Source organism: Oncorhynchus keta, chromosome 34, assembly GCF_023373465.1.
Source record: "Oncorhynchus keta strain PuntledgeMale-10-30-2019 chromosome 34, Oket_V2, whole genome shotgun sequence".
In the NCBI taxonomy this organism is placed as follows: domain Eukaryota; kingdom Metazoa; phylum Chordata; class Actinopteri; order Salmoniformes; family Salmonidae; genus Oncorhynchus; species Oncorhynchus keta.
The window spans coordinates 22,381,170-22,407,402 of record NC_068454.1 but is presented as its reverse complement, the minus strand read 5'-3'; the positions used below and the strand labels follow the sequence as shown (position 1 = coordinate 22,407,402).

Sequence of the window (26,233 nt, the reverse complement as noted above, 5' to 3'; positions counted from 1 at the left end):
CTGTTGGTTGTCTCAGTTTAAACAGAGCATGTATGCAGCCACACACCCACCCACACAGTCTCAGTGTTCTGTTGGTTGTCTCAGTTTAAACAGAGCATGTATGCACCCACACACACAGTCTCAGTGTTCTGTTGGTTGTCTCAGTTTAAACAGAGCATGTATGCACCCACACACCCACCAGTACAGTCTCAGTGTTCTGTTGGTTGTCTCAGTTTAAACAGAGCATATATGTACCCACACACCCACCCACACAGTCTCTGTGTTCTGTTGGTTGTCTCAGTTTAAACAGAGCATGTATGTACCCACACACACAGTCTCAGTGTTCTGTTGGTTGTCTCAGTTTAAACAGAGCATATACGCACCCACACACCCACCCACACAGTCTCAGTGTTCTGTTGGTTGTCTCAGTTTAAACAGAGCATGTATGCACCCACACACCCACCCACACAGTCTCAGTGTTCTGTTGGTTGTCTCAGTTTAAACAGAGCATGTATGCACCCACACACCCACCCACACAGTCTCAGTGTTCTGTTGGTTGTCTCAGTTTAAACAGAGCATGTATGCACCCACACACCCACCCACACAGTCTCAGTGTTCTGTTGGTTGTCTCAGTTTAAACAGAGCATGTATGCACCCACACACCCACCCACACAGTCTCAGTGTTCTGTTGATTGTCTCAGTTTAAACAGAGCATGTATGCACCCACACACCCACCAGCACAGTCTCAGTGTTCTGTTGGTTGTCTCAGTTTAAACAGAGCATGTATGCACCCACACACCCACCAGCACAGTCTCAGTGTTCTGTTGGTTGTCTCAGTTTAAACAGAGCATGTATGCACCCACACACCCACCCACACAGTCTCAGTGTTCTGTTGGTTGTCTCAGTTTAAACAGAGCATGTATGCACCCACACACCCACCCACACAGTCTCAGTGTGCTGTTGGTTGTCTCAGTTTAAACAGAGCATGTATGCACCCACACACCCACCCACACAGTCTCAGTGTTCTGTTGGTTGTCTCAGTTTAAACAGAGCATATATGCACCCACACACCCACCCACACAGTCTCAGTGTTCTGTTGGTTGTCTCAGTTTAAACAGAGCATGTATGCACCCACACACCCACCAGTACAGTCTCAGTGTTCTGTTGGTTGTCTCAGTTTAAACAGAGCATATATGCACCCACACACCCACCCACACAGTCTCAGTGTTCTGTTGGTTGTCTCAGTTTAAACAGAGCATGTATGCACCCACACACCCACCCACACAGTCTCAGTGTTCTGTTGGTTGTCTCAGTTTAAACAGAGCATGTATGCACCCACACACCCACCCACACAGTCTCAGTGTTCTGTTGGTTGTCTCAGTTTAAACAGAGCATGTATGCACCCACACACCCACCAGCACAGTCTCAGTGTTATGTTGGTTGTCTCAGTTTAAACAGAGCATGTATGCACCCACACACCCACCCACACAGTCTCAGTGTTCTGTTGGTTGTCTCAGTTTAAACAGAGCATGTATGCACCCACACACCCACCCACACAGTCTCAGTGTTCTGTTGGTTGTCTCAGTTTAAACAGAGCATGTATGCACCCACACACCCACCCACACAGTCTCAGTGTTCTGTTGGTTGTCTCAGTTTAAACAGAGCATGTATGCACCCACACACCCACCCACACAGTCTCAGTGTTCTGTTGGTTGTCTCAGTTTAAACAGAGCATATATGCACCCACACACCCACCCACACAGTCTCAGTGTTCTGTTGGTTGTCTCAGTTTAAACAGAGCATGTATGCACCCACACACCCACCAGTACAGTCTCAGTGTTCTGTTGGTTGTCTCAGTTTAAACAGAGCATATATGCACCCACACACCCACCCACACAGTCTCAGTGTTCTGTTGGTTGTCTCAGTTTAAACAGAGCATGTATGCACCCACACACCCACCCACACAGTCTCAGTGTTCTGTTGGTTGTCTCAGTTTAAACAGAGCATGTATGCACCCACACACCCACCAGCACAGTCTCAGTGTTCTGTTGGTTGTCTCAGTTTAAACAGAGCATGTATGCACCCACACACCCACCAGCACAGTCTCAGTGTTCTGTTGGTTGTCTCAGTTTAAACAGAGCATATATGCACCCACACACCCACCCACACAGTCTCAGTGTTCTGTTGGTTGTCTCAGTTTAAACAGAACATGTATGCACCCACACACCCACCCACACAGTCTCAGTGTTCTGTTGGTTGTCTCAGGTTAAACAGAGCATGTTAGCTGATGAATAGCATGTGATCAGACTCAGATAGGGATTCAGTCTGTCAGGTTAGATTGCTAAACCGTGGTGCTGTGACAGTCAAAAAGCCCTGAAATATGCCCACTGTAAATACAAGCTGAGTTTCCACCCAGGAATTATCTTGTGATAATCAGATCTGAACCATAGTGTGTGGGATGTATTCTAGAGTGTAGAGCCACATGGGGTAGTAGTCTGGCTAGAGGGTGATGAACAACATTGAAGACAAGGCATTACTATGGAGATACTGTACGTCTTTGTGTCGCTACAGGCCACACAGGATCTCTGTATAACATTTACAGGTCTAACATTGGAATTAAAAGGTTATGTAGCCATCCACTTGACAGAAAAATAGATGAATTACTTTGCCTAAACATGGCATTGGCTTTTTAACACTTGTTTCTGAGCAAATATATTACACTGTAGCGCACACAGACAGACTGTATATGTGACCACGGCACCACGTCATGGAGTTCTACTGTTAAAACTGCAACAGAGTCTACATTCTGGTGCAGTTTGTTTAGACAAAGTTGAAGTTTCTAACTCTGCTTCCAAAATCAGTAGAATAAAATACAGATTACAGACCTTTCTACTGAAAACCAAAGCCAATTTAGAGATTGAAATGATTCTGTTAAATACAATTCTCATTTCAATCCTCTGACCGTAGTTTTCCTGGCTCCGATTAGAAGTGAACATAATTGAAGTGAGTGGACCTTGCTGGCCGTTCAGAGTTTCCATGGAGGGCTGAAGAGCTAGCAGACCATCACATGATTAGCTATGTGTAATGGCCATACATACCTCTTTTAGAGGGGAAAGTAGGCAGAGTGCCACCTGAACTGGCCTGCCAACGTAGACTCACTGTCAGCAATGGGGGGTGAGAGAGAGAGAGAGAGAGATAGAGAGATAGACATTGTGTGAGAGAGATAGAGCCCTACACTACACAGGCCTGATTCCTTTAAGCCCCGGCCCGACACGAAAACCAGAATCAGAAATAACTCTGTTAGGAAATCCATTCACTGCTCCTCTCTGTCCATCACTTGCTCCTGCGCTTTGCTCATGGTGGCTCTGGATCTGTGAGTAACCATAGCAATGGCTCCGTTTGAGCTACTCTATTCAGTGATGAGACATTACAGAACAGTTAACTGTTAAGCTACATTTCATCACTTTAAACTCAGACAAAACTCAAGGAACAATATTGTTTTCTGTGAAATAATCTCTCCTGTTTTATATTTGACGAGGTTGAAGCACTTCTGACAGAATGTTACGATTTTAGTCAGATATGATTGTACTGCGCAGCAGAGCACAAGCAAATGGCTCAGTTTCAACATGTAAGTGATGAATTTAATGATAACTGAGCACTGCCCATACCCTACTGTAGTTATTGAAGAAAAAACAGGCCCCACCCGGACTTAACCCGATGTATATTGTCGGGGTCGTCGGGCTCGGTAGCAGAGCTCTAGTGAGAAATAGAAAAAGAGATAGCAATAGAGAGCAAGAAATAAGGAGTGAGAGAACAAGAAGGGAGACAAATAGAGAGAGGGAGAGAAAGAAAGACGGCTTTGTCAATATCAGGGGGTACTTCCCCCATCCCCTCCTCACACACACACACACCCTATATTAATGTCATAACCATAGGCACACACACACCCTATATTAATGTCATAACCATAGGCACACACACACCCTATATTAATGTCATAACCATAGGCACACACACACACACACACACACACACACACACACACACACACACACACACACACACACACACACACACACACACACACACACACACACACACACACACACACACACACACACACACACACACACACACACACACACACACACACCCTATATTAATGTCATAACCATAGGCACACACACACACACACCAAGCAATATGTTAACATGATTAGGTTGTCCCCCCAAAAGACCAAATGTAATGCTGTCCTACTCTCTCTCCTCTAGAGACTTAGTATAATGCCCCATCATCATGTTAACATGATGGATCCATTAACTCATGGTGTTGTCTTTCACCATCAATACATACTGATTCCACTAGAGCCCTCTCCCTGGGTGTCACTGCAGATGACACACACACACACACACACACACACACACACACACACACACACACACACACACACACACACACACACACACACACACACACACACACACACACACACACACACACACACACACACACACACACACACACACACACACACACACACACACAGAGTAGCGATCAGAGGATATCTAAAAGTGTTTGACAATCGACAACCTTGTTAAAGAGGCACTGCTAGCACCAAACGAAAAGTCATTGTAAATGTCTTTCCATAATTAGCACAGGAATAAATTGCTTTACCTTTGTGTGTGTGAGTGTATGTGGGTCGGTGTATGTTTGTGTGTGTGTGTTTGTGTGTGTAAGCAGAGCGGAGCAGGAAGAAAGGCTGCCTACTTCCTCCCTCCGGAGCCCTTCTGTCTGACGAGGCTCCAGCAAAAGAAACAGGGTGTGACAGCTCTTAATCCTGACGGTGTGTGTGTGTGTGAGACAGAGAGAGAGTAACGGAGTATACTATCACACACCTGTTTTTTAACTGTACGTGAATACATTCTATAAATAGGATATAGACGTATGGATCAAATATGGATGATTTTCTTTTGAATAAATAATCTGTCTGGGATATGACCTCATGACTGAGTCTTTCCTCTGTCTTCTGCAACTACTGAAAATGGCCTCCCCCATGATGAATGGCCTGAGCAGCCTTGACTGCTGTCCAATGGGGAGCATTCCTGTGTAGTTACAGTGGTATTACAGTGTGGTTAGCTGTGGTATTGGTGTGGTGGAGGTTCCACTGGGGAGGGCCGGAAAGGACTAGTCATGTCTGGACAACGTGGAAACAGAAAATGAGAGAGAGAGTGGGTAGATGAGGTGTCAAAGGCAGCAACCACCAACACATTACAGGAACCAAATTTGAATAGAAAACCATGTTGATGTTTCCTTACAACATGACAACTGAACACTTCTTGTAGATCTGATTGGATTTGGAATGTATAATTAGAACTGGAATGAATTTGGAGTTGGAATGCTTCTCTGTGGGCCTGACGTCTGCTGATGTCATCATCCAGTCAGCTCTACCGGTAAACCAACCCCACAGAGAGAGAAGAGAGGATGGTGATATCACTCCACCAGCAGACCCTCCACATCACTCCTCCTTTATTTAAAATCAATTATCAGGCTGAATGGGGGAGTGTGAAAGAGGGAAAGAGAGAGAGCAGTGTTATCAATAGACAGAGAGACAGCTGTGTGTGTTCGTTAGCGATCAGAGGTCAGTGTAACTGTTACAGTCAACTCTCTCCAGTCCAGACAAACACCATTACATGTCCACTCAGTCCTAGCCAGATTACAACAGTCACTTGGTGATCTTTTGTTGTGATTTAGAGTAGGGTTACACCGTAATGACTAGATGGGTTACAAGATCACAGCTCAACACCATGGAGTATTGCAGTAAAGGACCCAGGCAGAGAAAGATGGACTCAGAGCAGAACTGAGAAAGTAAAAACCCAGGAGTATTGATGTCTCATTGTTACCACCAGTGGAGTAGAGGTATCATGGTGGAGCATTTGTGATGATCATTTCACTCCAGTCTGCAGCACATCGTTTGTTACGGAGACAGCTAAGGAGAGCAGGCACTGGGCCCTGTTGACACACACACTTTTCCCTGGATGCCAGGAGATGGACGAGTCTGTCAGAGAAAAGGCTCTGTGGAGACCAGAGCCAGCATGTAGGCTACAGGTATCATCCATCCTGCCACACTGTGTGCGCACCCGTGAGTGCGTGTGTGTGACAGCTCTCTGTTTGCCGTTTGGCCTCATCAGTCAGTCTACAACTAGTCTGTCCCTGTTGTGATCCGTCTGTCCTGCTCTCATTGACAGTCAATTGCAGGCTGCAAATACATTAGACTTTTCTCAGCATATTCTTATGAATATTATTCATGGGGAATGATATAAACTGTTGAGTAAACCGAGAGATACAGTACATAACTAACGGGGGTCTGACAACCTGGATGGAAAATTACTGAGGATAATAGCGGACTATATTGCCACTCCTATTTGCCATATCTTCAATTTAAGCTTACTTGAAAGTGTGTGTCCTCAGTCCTGGAGGGAAGCAAAAGTCATTCTGCTACCTAAGAATAATAAATCCCCTTTACTGGCTCAAAGAGCCGACCAATCAAAAAAATTATATTTGATCAGATACAATGCTATTTTAAAGTAAACAAATTGACAACAGACTTTCACAAATTGACAACAGACTTTCAGCACGATCATAGGGAAGGACATTCAACAAGCACAACACATAAATGACTGATGATTGGCTGAGAGAGATTGATGATAAAAAGATTGTGGAGGCTGTTCTGTTAGACTTCAGTGCAGCTTTTCACATTATCGATCATAGTCTGCTTTACACCCCCTGCTATATTGTGGATAAAGCGTTAGTGGTCTATCAGAACACAGAATGTGTTCTTTCATGGAAGCCTCTCCAACATAATCCAGGTAGAATCAGGAATTCCCCAGAACAGCTGTCTAGGCCCCTTCCTTTAAAAAATCTATACTAATGACATGGCTTTGAGTAAAGCCAGTGTGTCTATGTATGCGGATGACTCAACACTATACACGTCAGCTATTTCAGCGACTGCAATAACTGCAACACTTAACAAAGAGCTCCAGTGTCACGTTCTGACCTTAGTTCCTTTGTTTTGTCTTTGTTTTAGTATGGTCAGGGCGTGAGTTGGGGTGGGCGGTCTATGTTCTTTTTTCTATGATTTGGGATTTCTGTGTTTGGCCTGGTATGGTTTTCAATCAGAGGCAGCTGTCAATCGTTGTCCCTGATTGAGAACCATACTTAGGTAGCCTGTTTTCACCCTTCAGTTGTGGGTGATTATTTTTCCTTTTCAGTGTTTGCACCATTCGGGACTGTTTCAGTTTTCATTTTGATTCTCTTGTTATTTTGTATTTTGTATTAATTTCCCATTAAATGACATTATGGATACATACCACGCTGCATTTTGGTCCTCCGATCCTTCCTACTCCTCCTCCTCCTCAGAGGAGGAAGAAACCCGTTACATCCAGTAAGTTTCAGAATGGTTGGAATACATTTGTCCTAAATAAAATAAAAATACTAAAAGCATTGTATTTGGGACAAATCATTCACTAAACACTAAACCTCAACTAAATGAATGATGTTGAAACTGAGGTGACTAAACTGCTCGGAGTAACCCTGGATTGTAAACGGTCATGGTAAAAACATTGAAACAACAGTAGCTATGATGGGGAGAAGTCTGTCCATAATAAAGAGCTGCTCTGCCTTCTTAACAGCACTATCAACAAGGCAGGACCTTTCCGCTCAAGTTTTGGCACACCTGGGCTACTGTTCAGTCATGTGGTCAGGTGCCACAAAGAGGAACTTAGGAAAAATTGCAATTGGCTCAGAAAAGGGCAGCACGGCTGGGCCTTGGATGTACGCAGAGAGCTAACATTAATAATATGCATGGAAATCTCTCCTGGCTTAAAGTGGAGGAGAGATTGACTTCATCACTACTTGTATTCACATGTTGAACGCACAAGCTGTCTGTTTGAACTACTGGCACACAGCTTGTACTCCCATGCATACCCCACAAGACATGTCACCAGAGGCCTCTTCACAGCCCCCAAGTCCAGAACAGACTAGGGGAGGCGCACAGTACTACATAGAGCCATGACTACATGGAACCCTATTCCACATCAAGTAACTCATGCAAGCAGTAAAATTAGATCAAATAAAAACAGATAAAAATGTACCTTATGGAACAGCAAAGACTGTGAAGCAACAAACACAGACACATACACAATAACATATACACTATACACACACGTACACACCTGTAAGTGATGTAATTGTGAAGTGGAGACGTTTAGGAGCCGCAAAGTGGTAGGCCACACAAACTCACAGAACGGCCCGCCGAGTGCTGAAGCACGTGCAGAGTGTAAAAATCGTCTGTCCTCGGTTGCAACACTCACTACCGAGTTCCAAACTGCCTCTGGAAGCAACGTCAGCACAAGAACTGTTCGTCGGGAGCTTCAGGAGGAATAATGGTCTGGGACTGTTTTTCATGGTTCAGGATAGGCCCTTTTTTGGGGAAGGCCCTTTCCTGTTTCAGCATGACAATGCCCCCATGCACAAAGCGAGGTACATACAGAAATGGTTTGTCGAGATCGTGTGGAAGAACTTGACTGGCCTGCACAGAGCCATGACCTCAAACCCATCGAACACCTTTGGGATCAATTGGAACGCCGACTGCGAGCCAGGCCTAATAGCCCAACATCAGTGCCCGACCTCATTATAGCTCTTGTGGGTGAATGGAAGCAAGTCCCCACAGCAATGTTCCAACATCTAGTGGACTCTCCTTCCAAGAAGACTGGAGGCTGTTATATCAGCAAAGGGGGGACCAACTCCATATTAAAGTCCATGATTTTGGAATTAGATGTTCGACGATCAGGTGTCCACATACTTTTGGTCATGTAGTGTATGTTACTGTGTGTGTAGAAATGCACCTTTGTGAAAGTGTTTCTATGTAACGTGTGTATATGGATGACATCCTCCCAGCATGCATCCCTGGCCAAGTACACATGACAGAGCCAATGTCTTTCCAAGCTGGTGTCACGCCCCGCACTGCAGCTGCACACAGCTGGAGACTTTTTACTGTGACAGATAGGGAGAGAAACGAGAAAAGGGTTGAGTCCATGTCATGAAGTAAAGGGGGTTGAAGGGGTCCATGGTAGAAGAGTTGGAGGAGAGGGGAAGATAGGGTTTGCTCCACAGGGTAGAGGGGATAGGGTCCAAGGTTGGGAGGAGGGGGTATGATAGGGGGAAGAAATGATGGTGGAAGAGTTAGTAAGAGATTGAAAAGAGAGGGTTTGGGGTTTACAATTCAAAATATGATACAGACATTACAGTGTTGTACTCAGAACAGATATTTACGAAGCAGAAACATGCTTTCTTTGCTCCTGAGTGGCGCAGCGGTCTAAGGCACTGCACCTCAGTGGGAGGGTTTGGTTATGGGAGGGTTTGGCCGAGGTAGGCTGTCATTGTAAAACAACTGATTTGCCTAGTTAAATAAAGGTTAAATAAATAGTTTAAAAAAAATGTATCCTCAACCCTGTTCCCCAAGTGGAGAAATGCTTTCTGGGCCTGATTCTGCCAGGTGAGCAGAGTTAGACAGCGGGTGATAAATAGGCCCTGTTAACCTCCCTGCCTGACTGTGTTAGCTTAACACTGTGTTCTACTGGCCTCTCACTTTTACAAGGGGACTGATGCAGACACCTCCTGTCCTGTTCTCCTATCTCTCACCACCTGTCTGTCTCCTGTCCTCCTGCAGCTGCTAGTTCATCTCCCTCTCTCTCCAGTCTTCTCCCTTGCTCCTCCCCTCCATCTTTCCCCGGTCAGTTCTTGTTCCCAGGAGCTCAGGGGTTTTAGTTCACAGTAAAGAACAAATTGGAACAACAATGTGTAACATAATGTATTCATCATTCCCTGACTAGGGGGCAATGTCCAGCTCACCCCTTTCCTCTCCTTTATCCCTTTCCCCTCGCTCCTCTTCTCCTCTTCTCCATCTCTCCCTCGCTCCTCTTATCCATCTCTCCCTCGCTCCTCTTCTCCTCTTCTCCATCTCTCCCTCACTCCTCTTCTCCATCTCTCCCTCGCTCCTCTTCTCCATCTCTCCCTCGCTCCTCTTCTCCATCTCTCCCTCGCTCCTCTTCTCCATCTCTCCCTCGCTCCTCTTCTCCATCTCTCCCTCGCTCCTCTTCTCCATCTCTCCCTTGCTCCTCACATCTGGAGAGTGTCAGGCTTCCAGGGGAGAGCAGAGAGACCATCAGTCACCATCATACACACACACACACACGCGCGCACACGCACACGCGCGAGAGATCAGTCAGCCCCCAGACATCCCCCCAGACACTGACCCACTCTGGAACCCTGTAAGATCAGCTGCATTAAAATCACACAATAAATCTACCTGCTAACTACGTCGGGCTGCTCTACTCTATATGAAAGACCTTATTGGAAGTGGCCCTGAACATGGATTCTGATTCAGAGCAGAAGAACAGGGATTGACAACAGAAGCTCTGTGGGGAGTAGAGAGGAGAGCTGGAGACCAGATGTCTGGTAGAGACAGGAGAGGGCTAAGTTAGTGCCTTGTTATGTTGTCCCAAAGCTGTAAAATACCAGAAAGAATCATAGGGGCAAGTTTATCTGCATTAATTTTTCCAAAAATATTTTAAGAATGTTTATTATAAAAATATAAATGTTTCCACTACAAATCATTTAACATTAGTAGACAAGGCCTTTTACATTTGCACAAGCACACACACACACACGCACGCACAGAGACACTCACACGCACGCACAGAGAAACACACACACGCTTGCATGCACACACATACACACGCACACACGTTCATCTAAAGAAAGCTAAAAGAGTAGGGAGGGGGTGGTTAACAGTATTGCTCTTCCAAATGTCCATGATTATAAAGAAAACAGAAAACATTGACGACGCTGTCACAGAACCATGTTATAACCTACTGTCTGCTACAAACAAAACACTACACTTATGCACTGTATATGTTAACAAATAAATAATAGGTTATTATAATTGCTTTTTTTAATGTAAAAAACAAATATAAGACAAAATAACATCAAATATAATACAAATAATTTTTGCCTTTTCAAAATGTTGCACAGATATTTTTGTTCATTCTTTTATACATAGAACCATTTGTACAAAGGGATGGCTATGGAAGGGGACTGTCCTGCTAGTAGCTATAGTTACATGGTTGTTTACATATGTACATGCTAATAGAACATACAACAGCAGCTAAGGGCAACAGGCGGGCAGGGGACAGACGGGGGTGCTATCACGCATCCACACGCAACATTGTTCAGATCAGAGAGAATCATTGTCTGCTCCAGAGATGTATAACACTCACACACTCGTTGTTTCCAGAGAGAATCATTGTCTGCTCCAGAGATGTATAACACTCACACACTCGTTGTTTCCAGAGAGAATCATTGTCTGCTCCAGAGATGTATAACACTCACACACTCGTTGTTTCCAGAGAGAATCATTGTCTGCTCCAGAGATGTATAACACTCACACACACGTTGTTTCCAGAGAGAATCATTGTCTGCTCCAGAGATGTATAACACTCACACACTCGTTGTTTCCAGAGAGAATCATTGTCTGCTCCAGAGATGTATAACACTCACACACACATTGTTTCCAGAGAGAATCATTGTCTGCTCCAGAGATGTATAACACTCACACACTCGTTGTTTCCAGAGAGAATCATTGTCTGCTCCAGAGATGTATAACACTCACACACTCGTTGTTTCCAGAGAGAATCATTGTCTGCTCCAGAGATGTATAACACTCACACACTCGTTGTTTCCAGAGAGAATCATTGTCTGCTCCAGAGATGTATAACACTCACACACTCGTTGTTTCCAGAGAGAATCATTGTCTGCTCCAGAGATGTATAACACTCACACACTCGTTGTTTCCAGAGAGAATCATTGTCTGCTCCAGAGATGTATAACACTCACACACTCGTTGTTTCCAGTGAGTTGTGAGATCTCCACCGCTGCTGGAAGAAGGCATTAAAAGAGCTCGGGGTCATTGAGTGTCATCTATCTACCTTACAGAGCAGAATATGCTCTGGAGTAGTCGGTTGCAAGGTATTCTCTCTCTCTCTCTCTCTGTCTGTCTGTCTGTCTGTCTGTCTGTCTGTCTGTCTGTCTGTCTGTCTGTCTGTCTGTCTGTCTGTCTGTCTGTCTGTCTGTCTCTCTCTGCATTTCCTTCTCTATTCCTCTCTCCCTCCACATCTCTCTCTACTTCTACCTCTCTCTCTCTCGATCTCTCCTTTTCTCTCTATCCTGCTTTAGTTTGAATGAATAACACATACTGAGATTTCACACTAGGGGTAGGAATAAGGAAGCTTGGAGTGATGTATCATTACCTACGGTATAATAAGCAGACTTGTGGCAGTTAATTACAGTTCTGTATGTGGTCTGATATGTCCTGTGAACCATCAGACAAACTGTGTGAGTCTCATTGGTTCTGGTTGATCAAAGTGATAAACTGATTGTTGTGATTATTGCTTTCTGTTTGACATCAACTGTTTTCAGACTGTAGGCTATTAGCTAGGGGAAACATAGCTTCTTGTAGTCTGGGTGCCCATCCAATGGGTTGGCTTATAATAATATCTTTCTCAAGCTGACTTTCTCTTGAGTAACACAGGAGCACACACTCACAGACACACAGACACACAGAGTGGTATCAGTCCTTCTTTGTGAGAGTGAGTGGGGTCTTCAGTGGTGGGAGTCCAGCGTCTCAAAGTTCATGAATGAATCTCCAGGTCTGCTTCTGTCTGCTCCAGGTTGATGTGAGTGAATTGCTCCTGCTGACTGCATTATTCTACTCAAGGCATTTAATGTCCCCCTCTCCAGAGTTAAAGAGTTGTCAGTCAAGTCCACAGGATCACGATTGGATCAGTTCTCAACGAGCCCCTTACCACTATAGGTCACACAAAGGGCCCTGCTGTCCCACGTTATCCAATCCCAGCACCAGCCCTTTATCGCCATGCCCCAAGGTCCAAGGCCAGGTTCTCTCCTCTCCTCTCCTGTTCTGAGTAAGGCATCTCAGCATTTGTGTGGAGTGTCTACTTCCTCCTTTAGTTTGGGACTTCCTTCCTGTATGTTCGAGAGATCAGAGGGCTGTTCTAATCCAATGAGGCCCTCCTCTCCCCATCACTACCCCTCGCAAAGGGAAGCCTCCCTTGTGGAAGGAACGTCATTGAAACGTTCACAGAGGTCTGAAGGGGAGACGCTTTAAATCATATTGGAACGGAGCCCAGAGGGGCTTCATTCAGAATGGAACGTCGCCCAGAGGGGCTTTATTCAGATTGGAACAGGGCCCAGAGGGGTTTCATTCAGATTGGAACGGGGCCCAGAGGGCAGCCAGTCAGCCAGACAGCCAGTCTCTAGTGGCTCGGTCGAGTTACACTGGGACAGGGGCGTTCTTACTGTGGCTCTCTAGTGCTTTGATGCTGCTCACAATGTTCTTCTGGGGGCCGACGATAGTCACACCAACCTTCTTTAGGTCCCTGTAGAAAGAGAGAGGAGGGAGAGAGAGAGAGAATGAGCAAGAAAGAGAGAGTAAGTGCTTCAGTGTAAGACAGTGACATTAATGGCATGCCGTCAGTGATGCCCATCCCCCCCCCCTTCCGCTGGCCTTTGGACCACATTTCCCAGTCTGAAGTGGTGTTTTTGTGTGTGTGTGTGTGTGTGTGTGTGTGTGTGTGTGTGTGTGTGTGTGTGTGTGTGTGTGTGTGTGTGTGTGTGTGTGTGTGTGTGTGTGTGTGTGTGTGTGTGTGTGTGTGTGTGTGCGTGTGTGTGTGTGTGCGTGTGTACGTGTGTGTGTGTGTGTGCGTGTGCGTGTGTACGTGCGCGTGTGTGTCTTTGGAAGGGACCCGCACTGGTACAGATAGGTCACGGCATGCTTTGTCACAACATCGGCACACAGTATGGGTTACACACATCATTTTATAAAGACACACAACTTAAGAGACTGTGTTATGTTTCATCTAGTGGACTGTATGTAGCAGCATGGTGATATTAGGTCCAGCAGTGGACAAGACACCTTCATCTCTGCTTCTGTAGGTGACTGTTGTTATAGAAGCATATTAGTGAAGCAGATCGGAGTTAGAAACAGCAGAGCTCAAACCCACTCAGTTAACATAATGTAGCTTTGGTTTCACATTGAGCTTCAGTTTTAGTGCAACAGGCTTCTCTGCTAGTCTGTAGGGTGCACATGAAAGAACACATGAAATGTCCTTATAAAGTTATTTGAATGCAAGCAGGGGGTTCTAGTTTGGAGGGCAGCCAGACAGTGTACTGCAGTCCACCCACCATCCGTTGTCTCTGGAGTTTGAAGGGAGGAGGAGGAGGGGGGGGGGGGTTAGAGGGTGGTGATCCCCATTGAAGGCTCCCACTCTGGGCAGGTGGCTGCTGTGACGTGGTGCTGGACCTCCGTCAGACAGATTCTACAGTACAGACAGGCAGGACGCAGGGCCAGGGAATGTGAATATAAGTTCACACAGCCATACTGGCAACAGTCTCTCAAAAAGGAGTATGGGTACACAGCGTTAACACCATGAACAACATGTTACAAATCAAAACATAAATCAAATAAATAAACTGCATAAAACATGAACACAAAGTATGACATACATTTAAAAAGCAGTGAATGACTCATACAATAAAATGGATAAAAACAAATGACTGCGTTTTGTCCCTTCCATTTTGAAGTGTATTAAAGTGGAGCTCATCATCTATCAGGTTTAAGTAGACCAGGGCCCAAACTCCTGACCGCTATATTCCACATGACCAATGAGAACCATAATGGATATGTTGGAAGTGTTTACAGTGAGCAGCTTCCTGTTCGTCAGACAGAAAGGACTGTCTCATGTAGAACTCTGAAGAGGCTCTTCACTATGAGAGCACACAGAGGCTTCATTCCTGCTGCTGTGTGTCAATAGAAGTGAGGCAGTAAAGAAAACGGGAGAGGAAGTCTGATGCCTCAGACCACCCGGCCTCAGAACTACCAGAACCTTAGTTTTAAACCCACATCTTTGTCAATTGATCAGTAGCTACACTCGACTAACCTGTACCCCCGCACATTGACTCGGAACCGGTACACCCTATATATACCCTCGTTATTGTTATTTAATTGTGTTACATATTATTATTTTTTACTTTAGTAAATATTTTCTTTACTCTTCTTGAACTGCACTGTTAGTTAAGGGCTTGTAAGTAAGCATTTCCCAGTAAGGGAAATGTTGTATTCAGCGCATGTGACAAATAAAGTTTGATTTGATTTGATCTTAGAATAAAATGTGTTATCTAGAACCTAAAGGGGTTTTTGGCTGTCCCCATAGGATAACCCTTTGAAGATCCATTTTTGATTCCAGGTAGAACCCCTTTGGTTCCAGGTAGAATCCTTTTGGTTCCAGGTAGAACCCGTTTCGGTTCGATGTAGAACCCTATCAACAGAGGAGGACAGCCAAAGAACCCTTTTTTCTAAGAGTGTATATAAGCGTGATGTGTCAGTGGATTGAGGAGCGGTATGAGGGTTTGATTAGTCTGGCAGACAAACAGAGGTCAGTCAGAGCGTGGGTGGGTAGTTTCCTGCTGAATATAAAGAACTGGATTAAGACACTACTAATCAATAGACTGATATATCCTCCGGTCCGGGACTGGTCTGTCTGTGTGTCAGGACTGTACCCTCAGAGGATTAAAAAATCTTATGATCCTATTAATGCTTTTATCCAGTTAAATTCTACAGAGATGCCGTAGAATGATCTTGTTATCAGAAACCATGTGTAGGCTTTACAGTTCATCTGTGATGTTTTCCATCAATACTGTACATGGTTTTCTACTGAGTCTGCAAAGCAAGCCTTTTTGTGCCTCCGTAGTAATTGGTTAAAAGGATTCCTTCATTGATGACATGAATTCATTGATTAAATGCTCGGAGAAAAATGCAAAAAAGAGAGAGAAAGCACGAGAGAGAGAGTAGAGTAGGAGAGAGAGAGATAGAGAGAGAGAGTAGAGTAGAGAGAGAGAGAGAGAGAGAGAGAGAGAGAGAGAGAGAGAGAGAGAGAGAGAGAGAGAGAGAGAGAGAGAGAGAGATAGAGAGAGAGAGAGAGAGAGAGAGAGAGAGAGAGAGAGAGAGAGAGAGAGAGAGAGAGAGAGAGAGAGAGAGCGAAAGAGAAAGAGAAAGAGAAAGAAAGAGGAGGAGAGCGAGAGGGGAGAGAGAGCGCGAGAGGAGAGAGAGCGAGAGCAAAAGAGAGTCCTCTCTCCTTAAAAGGCATTGTTCTGTTGGACAGATCAGGCTCTCTCTCAGGCAATTAAACTAGGCCATAGTGAGGAGGGAATTTCATACGCTATTTGCATTTCATTATTTATATTGACATCAGAACAAAAGGCAACGTGGTAATTACTGCCTGGGCCTTTTGTTAGGCTTTGTAGTCACTGTCGAGCCCAGAGGGTTAGAGAGACAGAGACCTCCGCTTTGATCAGCCTGATTATGACTGTCAAATTATTTACACTGTCAAATACCTCGTCAATTAACACAACAGCAGGTCTGCAAAGGCCATATCCTCTGCTGAGAGAGAGGGAGGGAAGGAGAGAAGGCCTCCAGCGGGCCAAATCACTGCATTTCCCATGAAGCCTATATGAGCATCATGGAGGAGCCGGGAGCCCAAATGGAGGTTTATTATTAGAGAGAGAGGTTGTTATGAGTTGCATGGGGGAGATGGGGGAGCACGGGGGAGATGGGGGAGCATGGGGGTTGTGATCGTAGATTCTGCCAGATCCACTCTACTAAAGCTGTTCACAGGCTGTAGATCCTGTCAGAACTGGAGCTTAGAGAGTCTTTCTCTCTCTCTCTCTAACTATCACTCACTCTCTCTCTCTCTCTCTCTCTCTCTCTCTCTCTCTCTCTCTCTCTCTCTCTCACACTGTGTGTGTGTGTGTGTGTGTGTGTGTGTGTGTGTGTGTGTGTGTGTGTGTGTGTGTGTGTGTGTGTGTGTGTGCGTGTGTGCGTGTGTGTGTGTGTGTGTGTGTGTGTGTGTGTGTGTGTGTGTGTGTGTGTGTGTGTGTGTGTGTACCAGTGAGCGTGGCTAAAGCTCTGTCATTATAGATTACAATCAAATGCTGCCGTCCATGGTTAACAGATTAGACCCACAGCGGTGCCTTCAAGTAATGGGAGCAGATTGTAAACATGATGGCATCTCAGTGGGGGTGGGGTGCGTGTGAGGTGTATTAAATCTGGGTTGCTGTGGCATGAGAGACTTTCTAAGGGAAAAGTCATGTTTTAAGCCTGTTGCACTCAGACACAAAAATGTCTTGGCATTTCCATATCTCTTCAAATATTAGATCACATTCAAATACAAACTTAAACCATGTTACACAACAACTTACATTTTGTTTGCTTGTTGGACAAGCCAAAAAAACGGAAATTCAAATTGACCATTGGTTCGTCATCAAGTGTTCAGTGAGCCCTGTAAGTGTGAGTATGAGTGTTACTACAGAGCGTCATAAGAAGCAGTCTTACTCTGCGGAGGTCTTGGGCAGGGTGTCACAGGAGCTGTAGCTGACCCCAGAGAAGGCCTCCTTACAGGGCAGAGTCCTCACGTTGTCCAGCCAATCCCCCATTGTTCCCAATGACTGAACCACCTCGGAACTACTCCTGTCCAGGAGCAGGTTGGCTGGCCTGGGAGAAGGGGGAATCAGGGGAGAGGGGGGGGGGGGTTAGCCGTTGGAACAGTGGCCATGCCTGAACTACTCGTGATGAGTGGGGTGACATGGGACACAGTACAGTCCCCACAGAGAGCTGGTCAGCCTTAGAACATAAATAATACCATCCCTACTTCCTCTCCCCCTCCTCTCAGCTGACATCTCTGTCTGCCTGCCCAGAGTAAAGGTTATTATCCAGAAAACAAGAGTATAAAACAACATGCTGCACAGAGCGAAAACAAAAGGCTGTAAATCACATTTCCCCATGCACACACACACATACACACACACACACGCACCACAGGTCTCCCCATCAGGAAATACCTGTGGAGAGAAGGAACTACCCACAAACCCGTTCCGTTGCTGTGCGTTATGGACAAGCTCTCCCAAGTGGAAGGAAAGCCACACACAAAATGTAATGTTAACTTTGTCATACAGACTTGTCTGATGATTTTCCAATATGACTGTTTGCACTGTTTCTAGGGAATTAAGTCAATATAGCTCCAAACATGTATGTTGGACAGGCTTTAAGTCAAATGAAAACCATACAGTGTAGATTCTATATTTATGTTTTAGAAGTGAAATCTCTTAACAATATGATTATATAACAAAACAAGCATAAATGTTCATATAATTACATTAATATTTTATCTTAAAAATACTAGAATTCGCAATAGTGCAACCTTAATCAGATTATAAACTGAATAACATAATTAAATCAAATCACAATTCATGCTGTTCCATTAACAATCATTTGCAGTACGAATAGTATTTCATGGCTGAGAGATTTGAGTGACAGGAGAGGGAAGGAGAAAGGAGAGAGGAGAGGAAAGAACGATTGGATGATAGAGTGATGTACAGATGTAATATCTTAATTTGATCACTCTGTTGTTGGAGCAAATTTTTCTGCACAGCAGAAAATGCAAATCATAGTTTATTCAAGGTTTTAAAAAGGCTTCTAACGTTTGGGTAATTTCCACTTTAAAATGCCAAACTTGATTTGCCATAACGAAAAATGTATCGACCCCGACAAAAATGTCCATGAATGACATACACATAATATTTATAATCTCCTGTTGCTGCAGGATGATTTTCCTGCTGAGAGAAACTGGTCAAATTAAGATCTGTAGATGAAGAGTCAGGCAGAGAGGACTGTCTGTGAGTCTGTCCATAACCCTGACCATGTTCACTCCGGCCAGCCGGCCACATAGACAGGCAAACAAACGTCTGTTAAACCAAAACCAGACCAGGAGACATTCCCCACATCTCCTGAGCCAATAGCCTTATGTTGTTTTGTATTTTGTTTAGTGGACACCAGGCACAGCAGCTGTTGCTATAGTCATATCCGATCAACATCCAAATCAACAAGTCCACCTCCCTATGAGGCAGGGTCAGGGCAGGTCAGACCAACTCAGGCCTCATCAACAACAACCCTGACTCATACTCAACAATGATGGGTGTTGTGTCAGAGCCATTCAGAACTAGGCAAGTCAGTTAAGAACAAATTCTTATTTACAATGACGGCCTATCCCGGCCAAACCCAGATGACGCTGGGCCAATTGTGCGCCGCCCAATGGGACTCCCAATCACGGCCAGATGTGATACAGCCTGGAGTCAAACCAGGGACTGTAGTGACTCCTCTTGCACTGAGATGCAGTGCCTTAGACCACTGCGTCACTCTGGAGTGTGTGCTCGTGTTTATGTGTGCATGTACATGTGTGTGTCAAATCAGCCAGTGAGTCAGAAAACAAACGACTGGGACCATATCACCTGATCACACACACAGGCAAACAGCCTAGGGAATACAAGCCAACACAGGACAGGAAACCAGCTTGGTATTCCCATAAAGACATATATTTATAGTAGTATAAACAAACCATAATAGCAGGAAGTCAAGTCCACACTAAGGCTGAGTGTATTATATATAATGACACACATCTACATCACAGCACGTGAATTTGCGTTGTGGGTCGTGCGGAGGTGTGTGTGTTGGCTCTGTGACGGTGTGTGATGGGACAGGTAAGGCTACTAGACGGTTCTAGAACATCTTTTTGCCATGACTCATTTCAGTAGGCTAACTTAAGGAAGTAAACAAAGCAGTAAGAGAGACAGTCTGTCTGGAACATAGTGACCCAACTAAGCAGCCAACCAGACAGACAGCTCACCATGGGGACAGCAAGAGCTAGTTTGAGCTAGAACAAGCAGAAGAGGATAGAGAAAGAAGTGCCAAAGGAAAAGGAGAGCCAAGCGACTGTATGTGATTGAATCTCTTCCTGATCATCAGAGGCCTGTCTGACAGCTAAGGGCCAACCGGGCAGAAGAGATAAGAGAGGAGAGAGGCATGAAGGGAGGGAACGAGTCAAACAAACACACACACAGCTCCCTGATTAAACCATCAGTCACGTATGAGGAGACTATCGATCTGCAAAGTTCTGTCCTCTGCCTCCAAAACTGTCATGGTGTCAGTATAGAGGTAAACTATAGACGACCTTATCTTCCCTCTGTGTGATTCTGTTTGGTGGTTTAATTCTTTACTTTCTGCTGCGGTAGAGGAAGAGAACGGGGGACGAGAGACAAGGAGGGGGACAAAAAGAACATGCTAGTTATCATGGAGAGTAGTTGGTATCTTAAACCCCTGTGTAAGCATCATATTACCTACGGCAGGATTGAGAAAATAGAGAATTCTCCATATAATGGAAAAAAAAGCAAGGAGGTGAGAAAGCAAAGCTAAATTCTACCGTCCCTGTCGTTTTATCTCTCCTCCTTTTTCTTTCCGTTTTCTCTCGTTGTCTGTTTTCCACTGACCTCTGAAAGACCACTGCTGTGTAGTATCATGTTTTTAAGGCTCTCAGAGGAGCAGAGGGAGAGAGGGAGAGAAAAAGAGGAGGAGATAAGGATATGGGGATGAGGAGGCGGGGGAGTGGGGGAGAGGTTGACATCTGGGCAGATTGGTGGAGGACAGGAGAGGAGGAGAAGAGAGGAATGCAGGTCTCACTGTGAGGGGAACTCAAATGGCTCTGCAGGGTTTCTCCCAGAGTCTACCCCTCAGCCCTCCTCCCCTCCATTCCTCTCTCCATCTGGCCATCTGCCTCTCCCCTTTTCCCCTCTTCGCTCATCCCTTTTTCAACACCTACCTTTCCCCACTTCCCTTTTACAAGGGGCCTCATTTACCAAAGGTGCATACGCACACAAGTCACTTTTCATGCAAAGGTTGTTATTTATCAAATGTGAACTTGACGGGAAAGTGAGCGTATCTCCACACAGATCTCAGACCTTGGCTTACGCACATCTTCTAGTGGTTGGAGAATTGTATTACAAGCAAATATTGTTATTTGGGGGGAAATGGAGGCGTTTCACCAAGGGAATTCTCATAATGGTACGCTAATAAAAACATTCAAACGTAACCTAATGATAAAATTGATGCATTTGCCGTTGGTAAGGAAATGAAATAGCAGCATGTAACCTATGTTTCTTTGACTTCTATGATGTGGACCTAACTCATAATCAGATTTTCTGACATCACTGGTTTATTCCCACTACACAACAAATATTAGGCTACTATTTATCCATCACTCTTACAACAGACAAGCATGCTCAAAAATAAATAGACCGGCGGTAGCCTATACGAGGGGTACTCAACTACTATTTGAGAAGGTCCGGTCACACACATGTCCTAGGTAGCATAGGTCTGGATAGATACATGCGACCCTAAACTGTTCACACCCCTCTTGTTGGCGGAAAGAAAATGGTGAAGTTTTTAAACAAATTTTCTGCAATTCTACACATTTTGATATGGGGCAGAGAGAACATTTTGTAGATTTAAAGCTAATTTCCTACACATTTTGCAATGTCTTATGTGTGTTCATATGATACCAGAGTGAGTCAACAAAATCAATGGGGCCCCCTGGGGGTCGAGGCCCCAATGGGCACATAATCTGGCCATGATAAATAACTACAAGATTCAGATAGCTGCTTAGCCTATTTTACCTATCTTGATAACATGGGCTACTTGATCAACTGGACATTTCTGACAGATTATAAATAGTTCTCTAAGATTATTTAGTGAATGGCATAACAAGAGGGAACCTGCCCATGCACTGCCAAATTTCGAAATTGCACCTTGTGTATTCTACTATTACAACTCTCAACCGGAATAAATTGAAAGCCCAACTGACCCACAGTCAGTATTAACCCCGTTCTGGGACCAGATCCAGACTGCGGTCCGCCTGTTGACTACGGCTGCCCTCTCCAGTATGGGTAGGCCTAGGCTGCAGTACTGCTGTAAGATAGGAGCGCGACATGATTATGTAGCCTACCGTATTTAAGCCTATTCCAAGACAGGAGATAGAAACACAATCATGTACTGACTAACAAAATGAACAAAATGATGAACCAAGTCTTTTGCATAGAAGTGTGGGCTGTAAAATGTACTTTTAAATTGTTTAAAATAGACAATCAAACATGTAGAATGGCGGCCAGTGTTTGGCACTCGCTATGGCACATGCTTTTTATGTTAGAAAAAATCACTGTAAAAGATGAAAACATTCTGCCACACCTCTACAGCAAATGAAGGCTTTTTTGTTTTCCAGGAGAGGTTGTAGAGGTCAGAAGGGCTCTGATTTATCAATAAAAAACATGTTGCGTGCGACAGTTTGATAAATCCCAATAATTTATTGAGCACGCAAATCATAGAATCACCACGTACACCAGAATTTTGTAAGAAATGTAAGCATAGATGATAAATGAGGCCTCAGGCCCCTCTCAAAAGCCCTCAAAGCTCATACTCATCAAACCCAAATCCCAAACCCCCCTCTTCTCATATCTTCTCTCCTACTCGGCTCGGACACCCTGTATTCAAGCCCTCTCAACACTCGCCCTTGGCCTGTTAAGGTACACCTGCACTAAGATTCTCTCCCTTTCACCCCATAGACTCAAACTCTCACCCCAGGTCCCCAGACAGCGTACTCTAGCCACGGCTTTGATCTGGGCCCGTGGGGGATTGGGATCTCCATTAGTCAGGGTAGCCCAGAGACATATTAGGTGTGTGAGGCCGAACACAGCTGCTCCTTTGGTATAGTGGCACGCACACACACACACACACACACACACACACACACACACACACACACACACACACACACACACACACACACACACACACACACACACACACACACACACACACACACACACACACACACACACACACACACACACACACACTCTCATAAATTACCTTGTCCTCTGTCTCTCCCCCTCCCACCCCTCTCGCCCTGCGCTCAGCCCAGTGTTAAAAGCCAATCAGGAAAATTACATGCAAACTCCCAGGGACCCATTTTCACTTTCTTAACAAACCATTAGTCAACGTTATGAGCGCCGACGTCTCCATAATACCAGTCTGATCCACCAACCCAGTGCCTCCCTCCCTCTCCCCTGTTCCAGCTCCAGCCTCCCTCCCTCTCTCGCCTGTTCCAGCTCCAGCCTCCCCCCCTCTCTCCCCTGTTCCAGCTCCAGCCTCCCTTCCTCTCTCCCCTGTTCAAGCTCCAGCCTCCCTCCCTCTCTCCTCTGTTACAGCTCCAGCCTCCCTCCCTCTCTCCCCTGATCCAGCTCCAGTCTCCCTCCCTCGCTCCACTATTACAGCTCCAGACTCCCTCCCTGTCTCCCCTGTTCCAGCTCCAGCCTCCCTCCCTCTCTCCCCTGTTACAGCTCCATCCTCCCTCCTTCTCTCCTGTCACAGCTCCAGCCTTCCTCCCTCTCTCCCCTGTTCCAGCTCCAGCCTACCTCCCTCTCTCCCCTGTTACAGCTCCATCCTCCCTCCCTCTCCCCTGTAACAGCTCCAGCCTCCCTCCATCTCTCCCCTGTTACAGCTCCATCCTCCCTCCCTCTCCCCTGTAACAGCTCCAGCCTCCATCCCTCTCTCCCCTGTTACAGCTCCATCCTCCCTCCCTCTCCCCTGTAACAGCTCCAGCCTCCCTCCATCTCTCCCCTGTTACAGCTCCATCCTCCCTCCCTCTCCCCTGTAACAGCTCCATCCTCCCTCCCTCTCCCCTGTTACAGCTCCAGCCTCCGTCCCTCTCTCCCCTGTTACAGCTCCAGCCTCCCTCCATCTCTCCCCTGTTACAGCTCCAGCCTCCGTCCCTCTCTCCCCTGTTACAGCTCCAGCCTCCCTCCATCTCTCCCCTGTTACAGCTCCAGCCTCCGTCCCTCTCTCCCCTGTTACAGCTCCATCCTCCCTCTCTCCCCTTTTCGAGCTCCAGCCTCCCTCCCTCTCCCCTGTTACAGCTCCAGCCTCCGTCCCTCTCTCCCCTGTTACAGCTCCATCCTCCCTCCCTCCCCTGTTACAGCTCCAGCCTCCCTCCCTCTCTCCCCTGTTCCAGGTCCAGCCTCCCTCCCTGTCCCCTGTTACAGCTCCAGCCTCCCTCCCTCTCTCCCCTTTTCCAGCTCCAGCCTCCCTCCCTCTCCCCTGTTACAGCTCCAGCCTCCGTCCCTCTCTCCCCTGTTACAGCTCCATCCTCCCTCCCTCCCTTGTTACAGCTCCAGCCTCCCTCCCTCTCTCCCCTGTTCCAGGTCCAGCCTCCCTCCCTGTCCCCTGTTACAGCTCCAGCCTCCCTCCCTCTCTCCCCTTTTACAGCTCCAGCCTCCCTCCATCTCTCCCCTGTTACCGCTCCAGCCTCCCTCCATCTCTCACCTGTTACAGCTCCAGCCTCCCTCCCTCTCTCCCCTTTTACAGCTCCAGCCTCCCTCCATCTCTCCCCTGTTACAGCTCCAGCCTCCCTCCATCTCTCCCCTGTTACCGCTCCAGCCTCCCTCCATCTCCCCTGTTACAGCTCCAGCCTCCCTCCATCTCTCCCCTGTTCCAGCTCCAGCCTCCCTCCCTCTCCCCTGTTACCGCTCCAGCCTCCCTCCCTCTCCCCTGTTACAGCTCCATCCTCCCTCCCTCCCCTGTTACAGCTCCAGCCTCCCTCCATCTCTCCCCTTTTACAGCTCCAGCCTCCCTCCCTCTCCCCTGTTACAGCTCCAGCCTCCCTCCCTCTCTCCTGTTACAGCTCCATCCTCCCTCCCTCCCCTGTTACAGCTCCAGCCTCCCTCCCTCTCTCCCCTTTTGCAGCTCCAGCCTCCCTCCATCTCTCCCCTGTTACAGCTCCAGCCTCCCTCCATCTCTCCCCTGTTCCAGCTCCAGCCTCCCTCCCTCTCCCCTGTTACCGCTCCAGCCTCCCTCCCTCTCCCCTGTTACAGCTCCATCCTCCCTCCCTCCCCTGTTACAGCTCCAGCCTCCCTCCATCTCTCCCCTTTTACAGCTCCAGCCTCCCTCCCTCTCCCCTGTTACAGCTCCAGCCTCCCTCCATCTCTCCCCTGTTACCACTCCAGCCTCCCTCCCTCTCTCCACTTTTACAGCTCCAGCCTCCCTCCCTCTCCCCTGTTACAGCTCCAGCCTCCCTCCATCTCTCCCCTGTTACAGCTCCAGCCTCCCTCCATCTCTCCCCTGTTACCGCTCCAGCCTCCCTCCATCTCTCCCCTTTTCCAGCTCCAGCCTCCCTCCATCTCTCCCCTGTTACAGCTCCAGCCTCCCTCCCTCTCCCCTGTTACAGCTCCATCCTCCCTCCCTCTCTCCCCTGTTACAGCTCCAGCCTCCCTCCCTCTCCCCTGTTACAGCTCCATCCTCCCTCCCTCTCTCCCCTGTTACAGCTCCAGCCTCCCTCCCTCTCTCCCCTGTTAAAGCTCCAGCCTCCCTCCCTCTCTCCCCTGTTACAGCTCCAGCCTCCCTCCATCTCCTCTGTTAAACAGGGGAAAGAGTATAAGGGATGTTGTATAGCATGTAAAAAGAAACAGGGGAAAGAGTATAAGGGATGTTGTACAGCATGTAAAAAGAAACAGGGGAAAGAGTATAAGGGATGTTGTATAGCATGTAAAAAGAAACAGGGGAAAGAGTATAAGGGATGTTGTACAGCATGTAAAAAGAAACAGGGGAAAGAGTATAAGGGATGTTGTACAGCATGTAAAAAGAAACTGGGGAAAGAGTATAAGGGATGTTGTACAGCATGTACAAATAAACAGGGGAAAGAGTATAAGGGATGTTGTACAGCATGTAAAAAGAAACAGGGAAAAGAGTATTAGGGATGTTGTACAGCATGTAAAAAGAAACAGGGAAAGAGTATAAGGGATGTTGTACAGCATGTAAAAAGAAACAGGGGAAAGAGTATAAGGGATGTTGTACAGCATGTAAAAAGAAACAGGGGAAAGAGTATAAGGGATGTTGTACAGCATGTAAAAAAAAAGAAACAGGGGAAAGAGTATAAGGGATGTTGTACAGCATGTAAAAAGAAACAGGGGAAAGAGTATAAGGGATGTTGTATAGCATGTAAAAAGAAACAGGGGAAAGAGTATAAGGGATGTTGTACAGCATGTAAAAAGAAACAGGGGAAAGAGTATAAGGGATGTTGTACAGCATGTAAAAAGAAACAGGGGAAAGAGTATAAGGGATGTTGTACAGCATGTAAAAAGAAACAGGGGAAAGAGTATAAGGGATGTTGTACAGCATGTAAAAAGAAAC

The 26,233-nt window shown here is 46.3% G+C and overlaps 1 protein-coding gene across 2 annotated transcripts in view; it reads right to left on the bottom strand.

Moving 5' to 3' along the window:
- Positions 1-10,553: 10,553 nt before the first annotated feature.
- Positions 10,554-26,233, bottom strand: part of LOC118366629 (ephrin type-A receptor 3-like) — a 195,746-nt gene continuing 180,066 nt past the window's right edge. The window contains exons 16-18 of one of the 2 annotated variants that reach the window (XM_052493449.1): positions 17,501-17,659; positions 14,296-14,429; positions 10,554-13,490 (exon numbers count right to left, since the gene is read on the bottom strand). In XM_052493449.1, coding sequence (XP_052349409.1) covers positions 14,345-14,429; positions 17,501-17,659 — 244 coding nt within the window. In that variant the 3' untranslated portion in view covers positions 10,554-13,490; positions 14,296-14,344. The remainder of the gene's footprint in view (positions 13,491-14,295; positions 14,430-17,500; positions 17,660-26,233) is intronic. The other variant, XM_052493448.1, reaches the window with a different exon arrangement.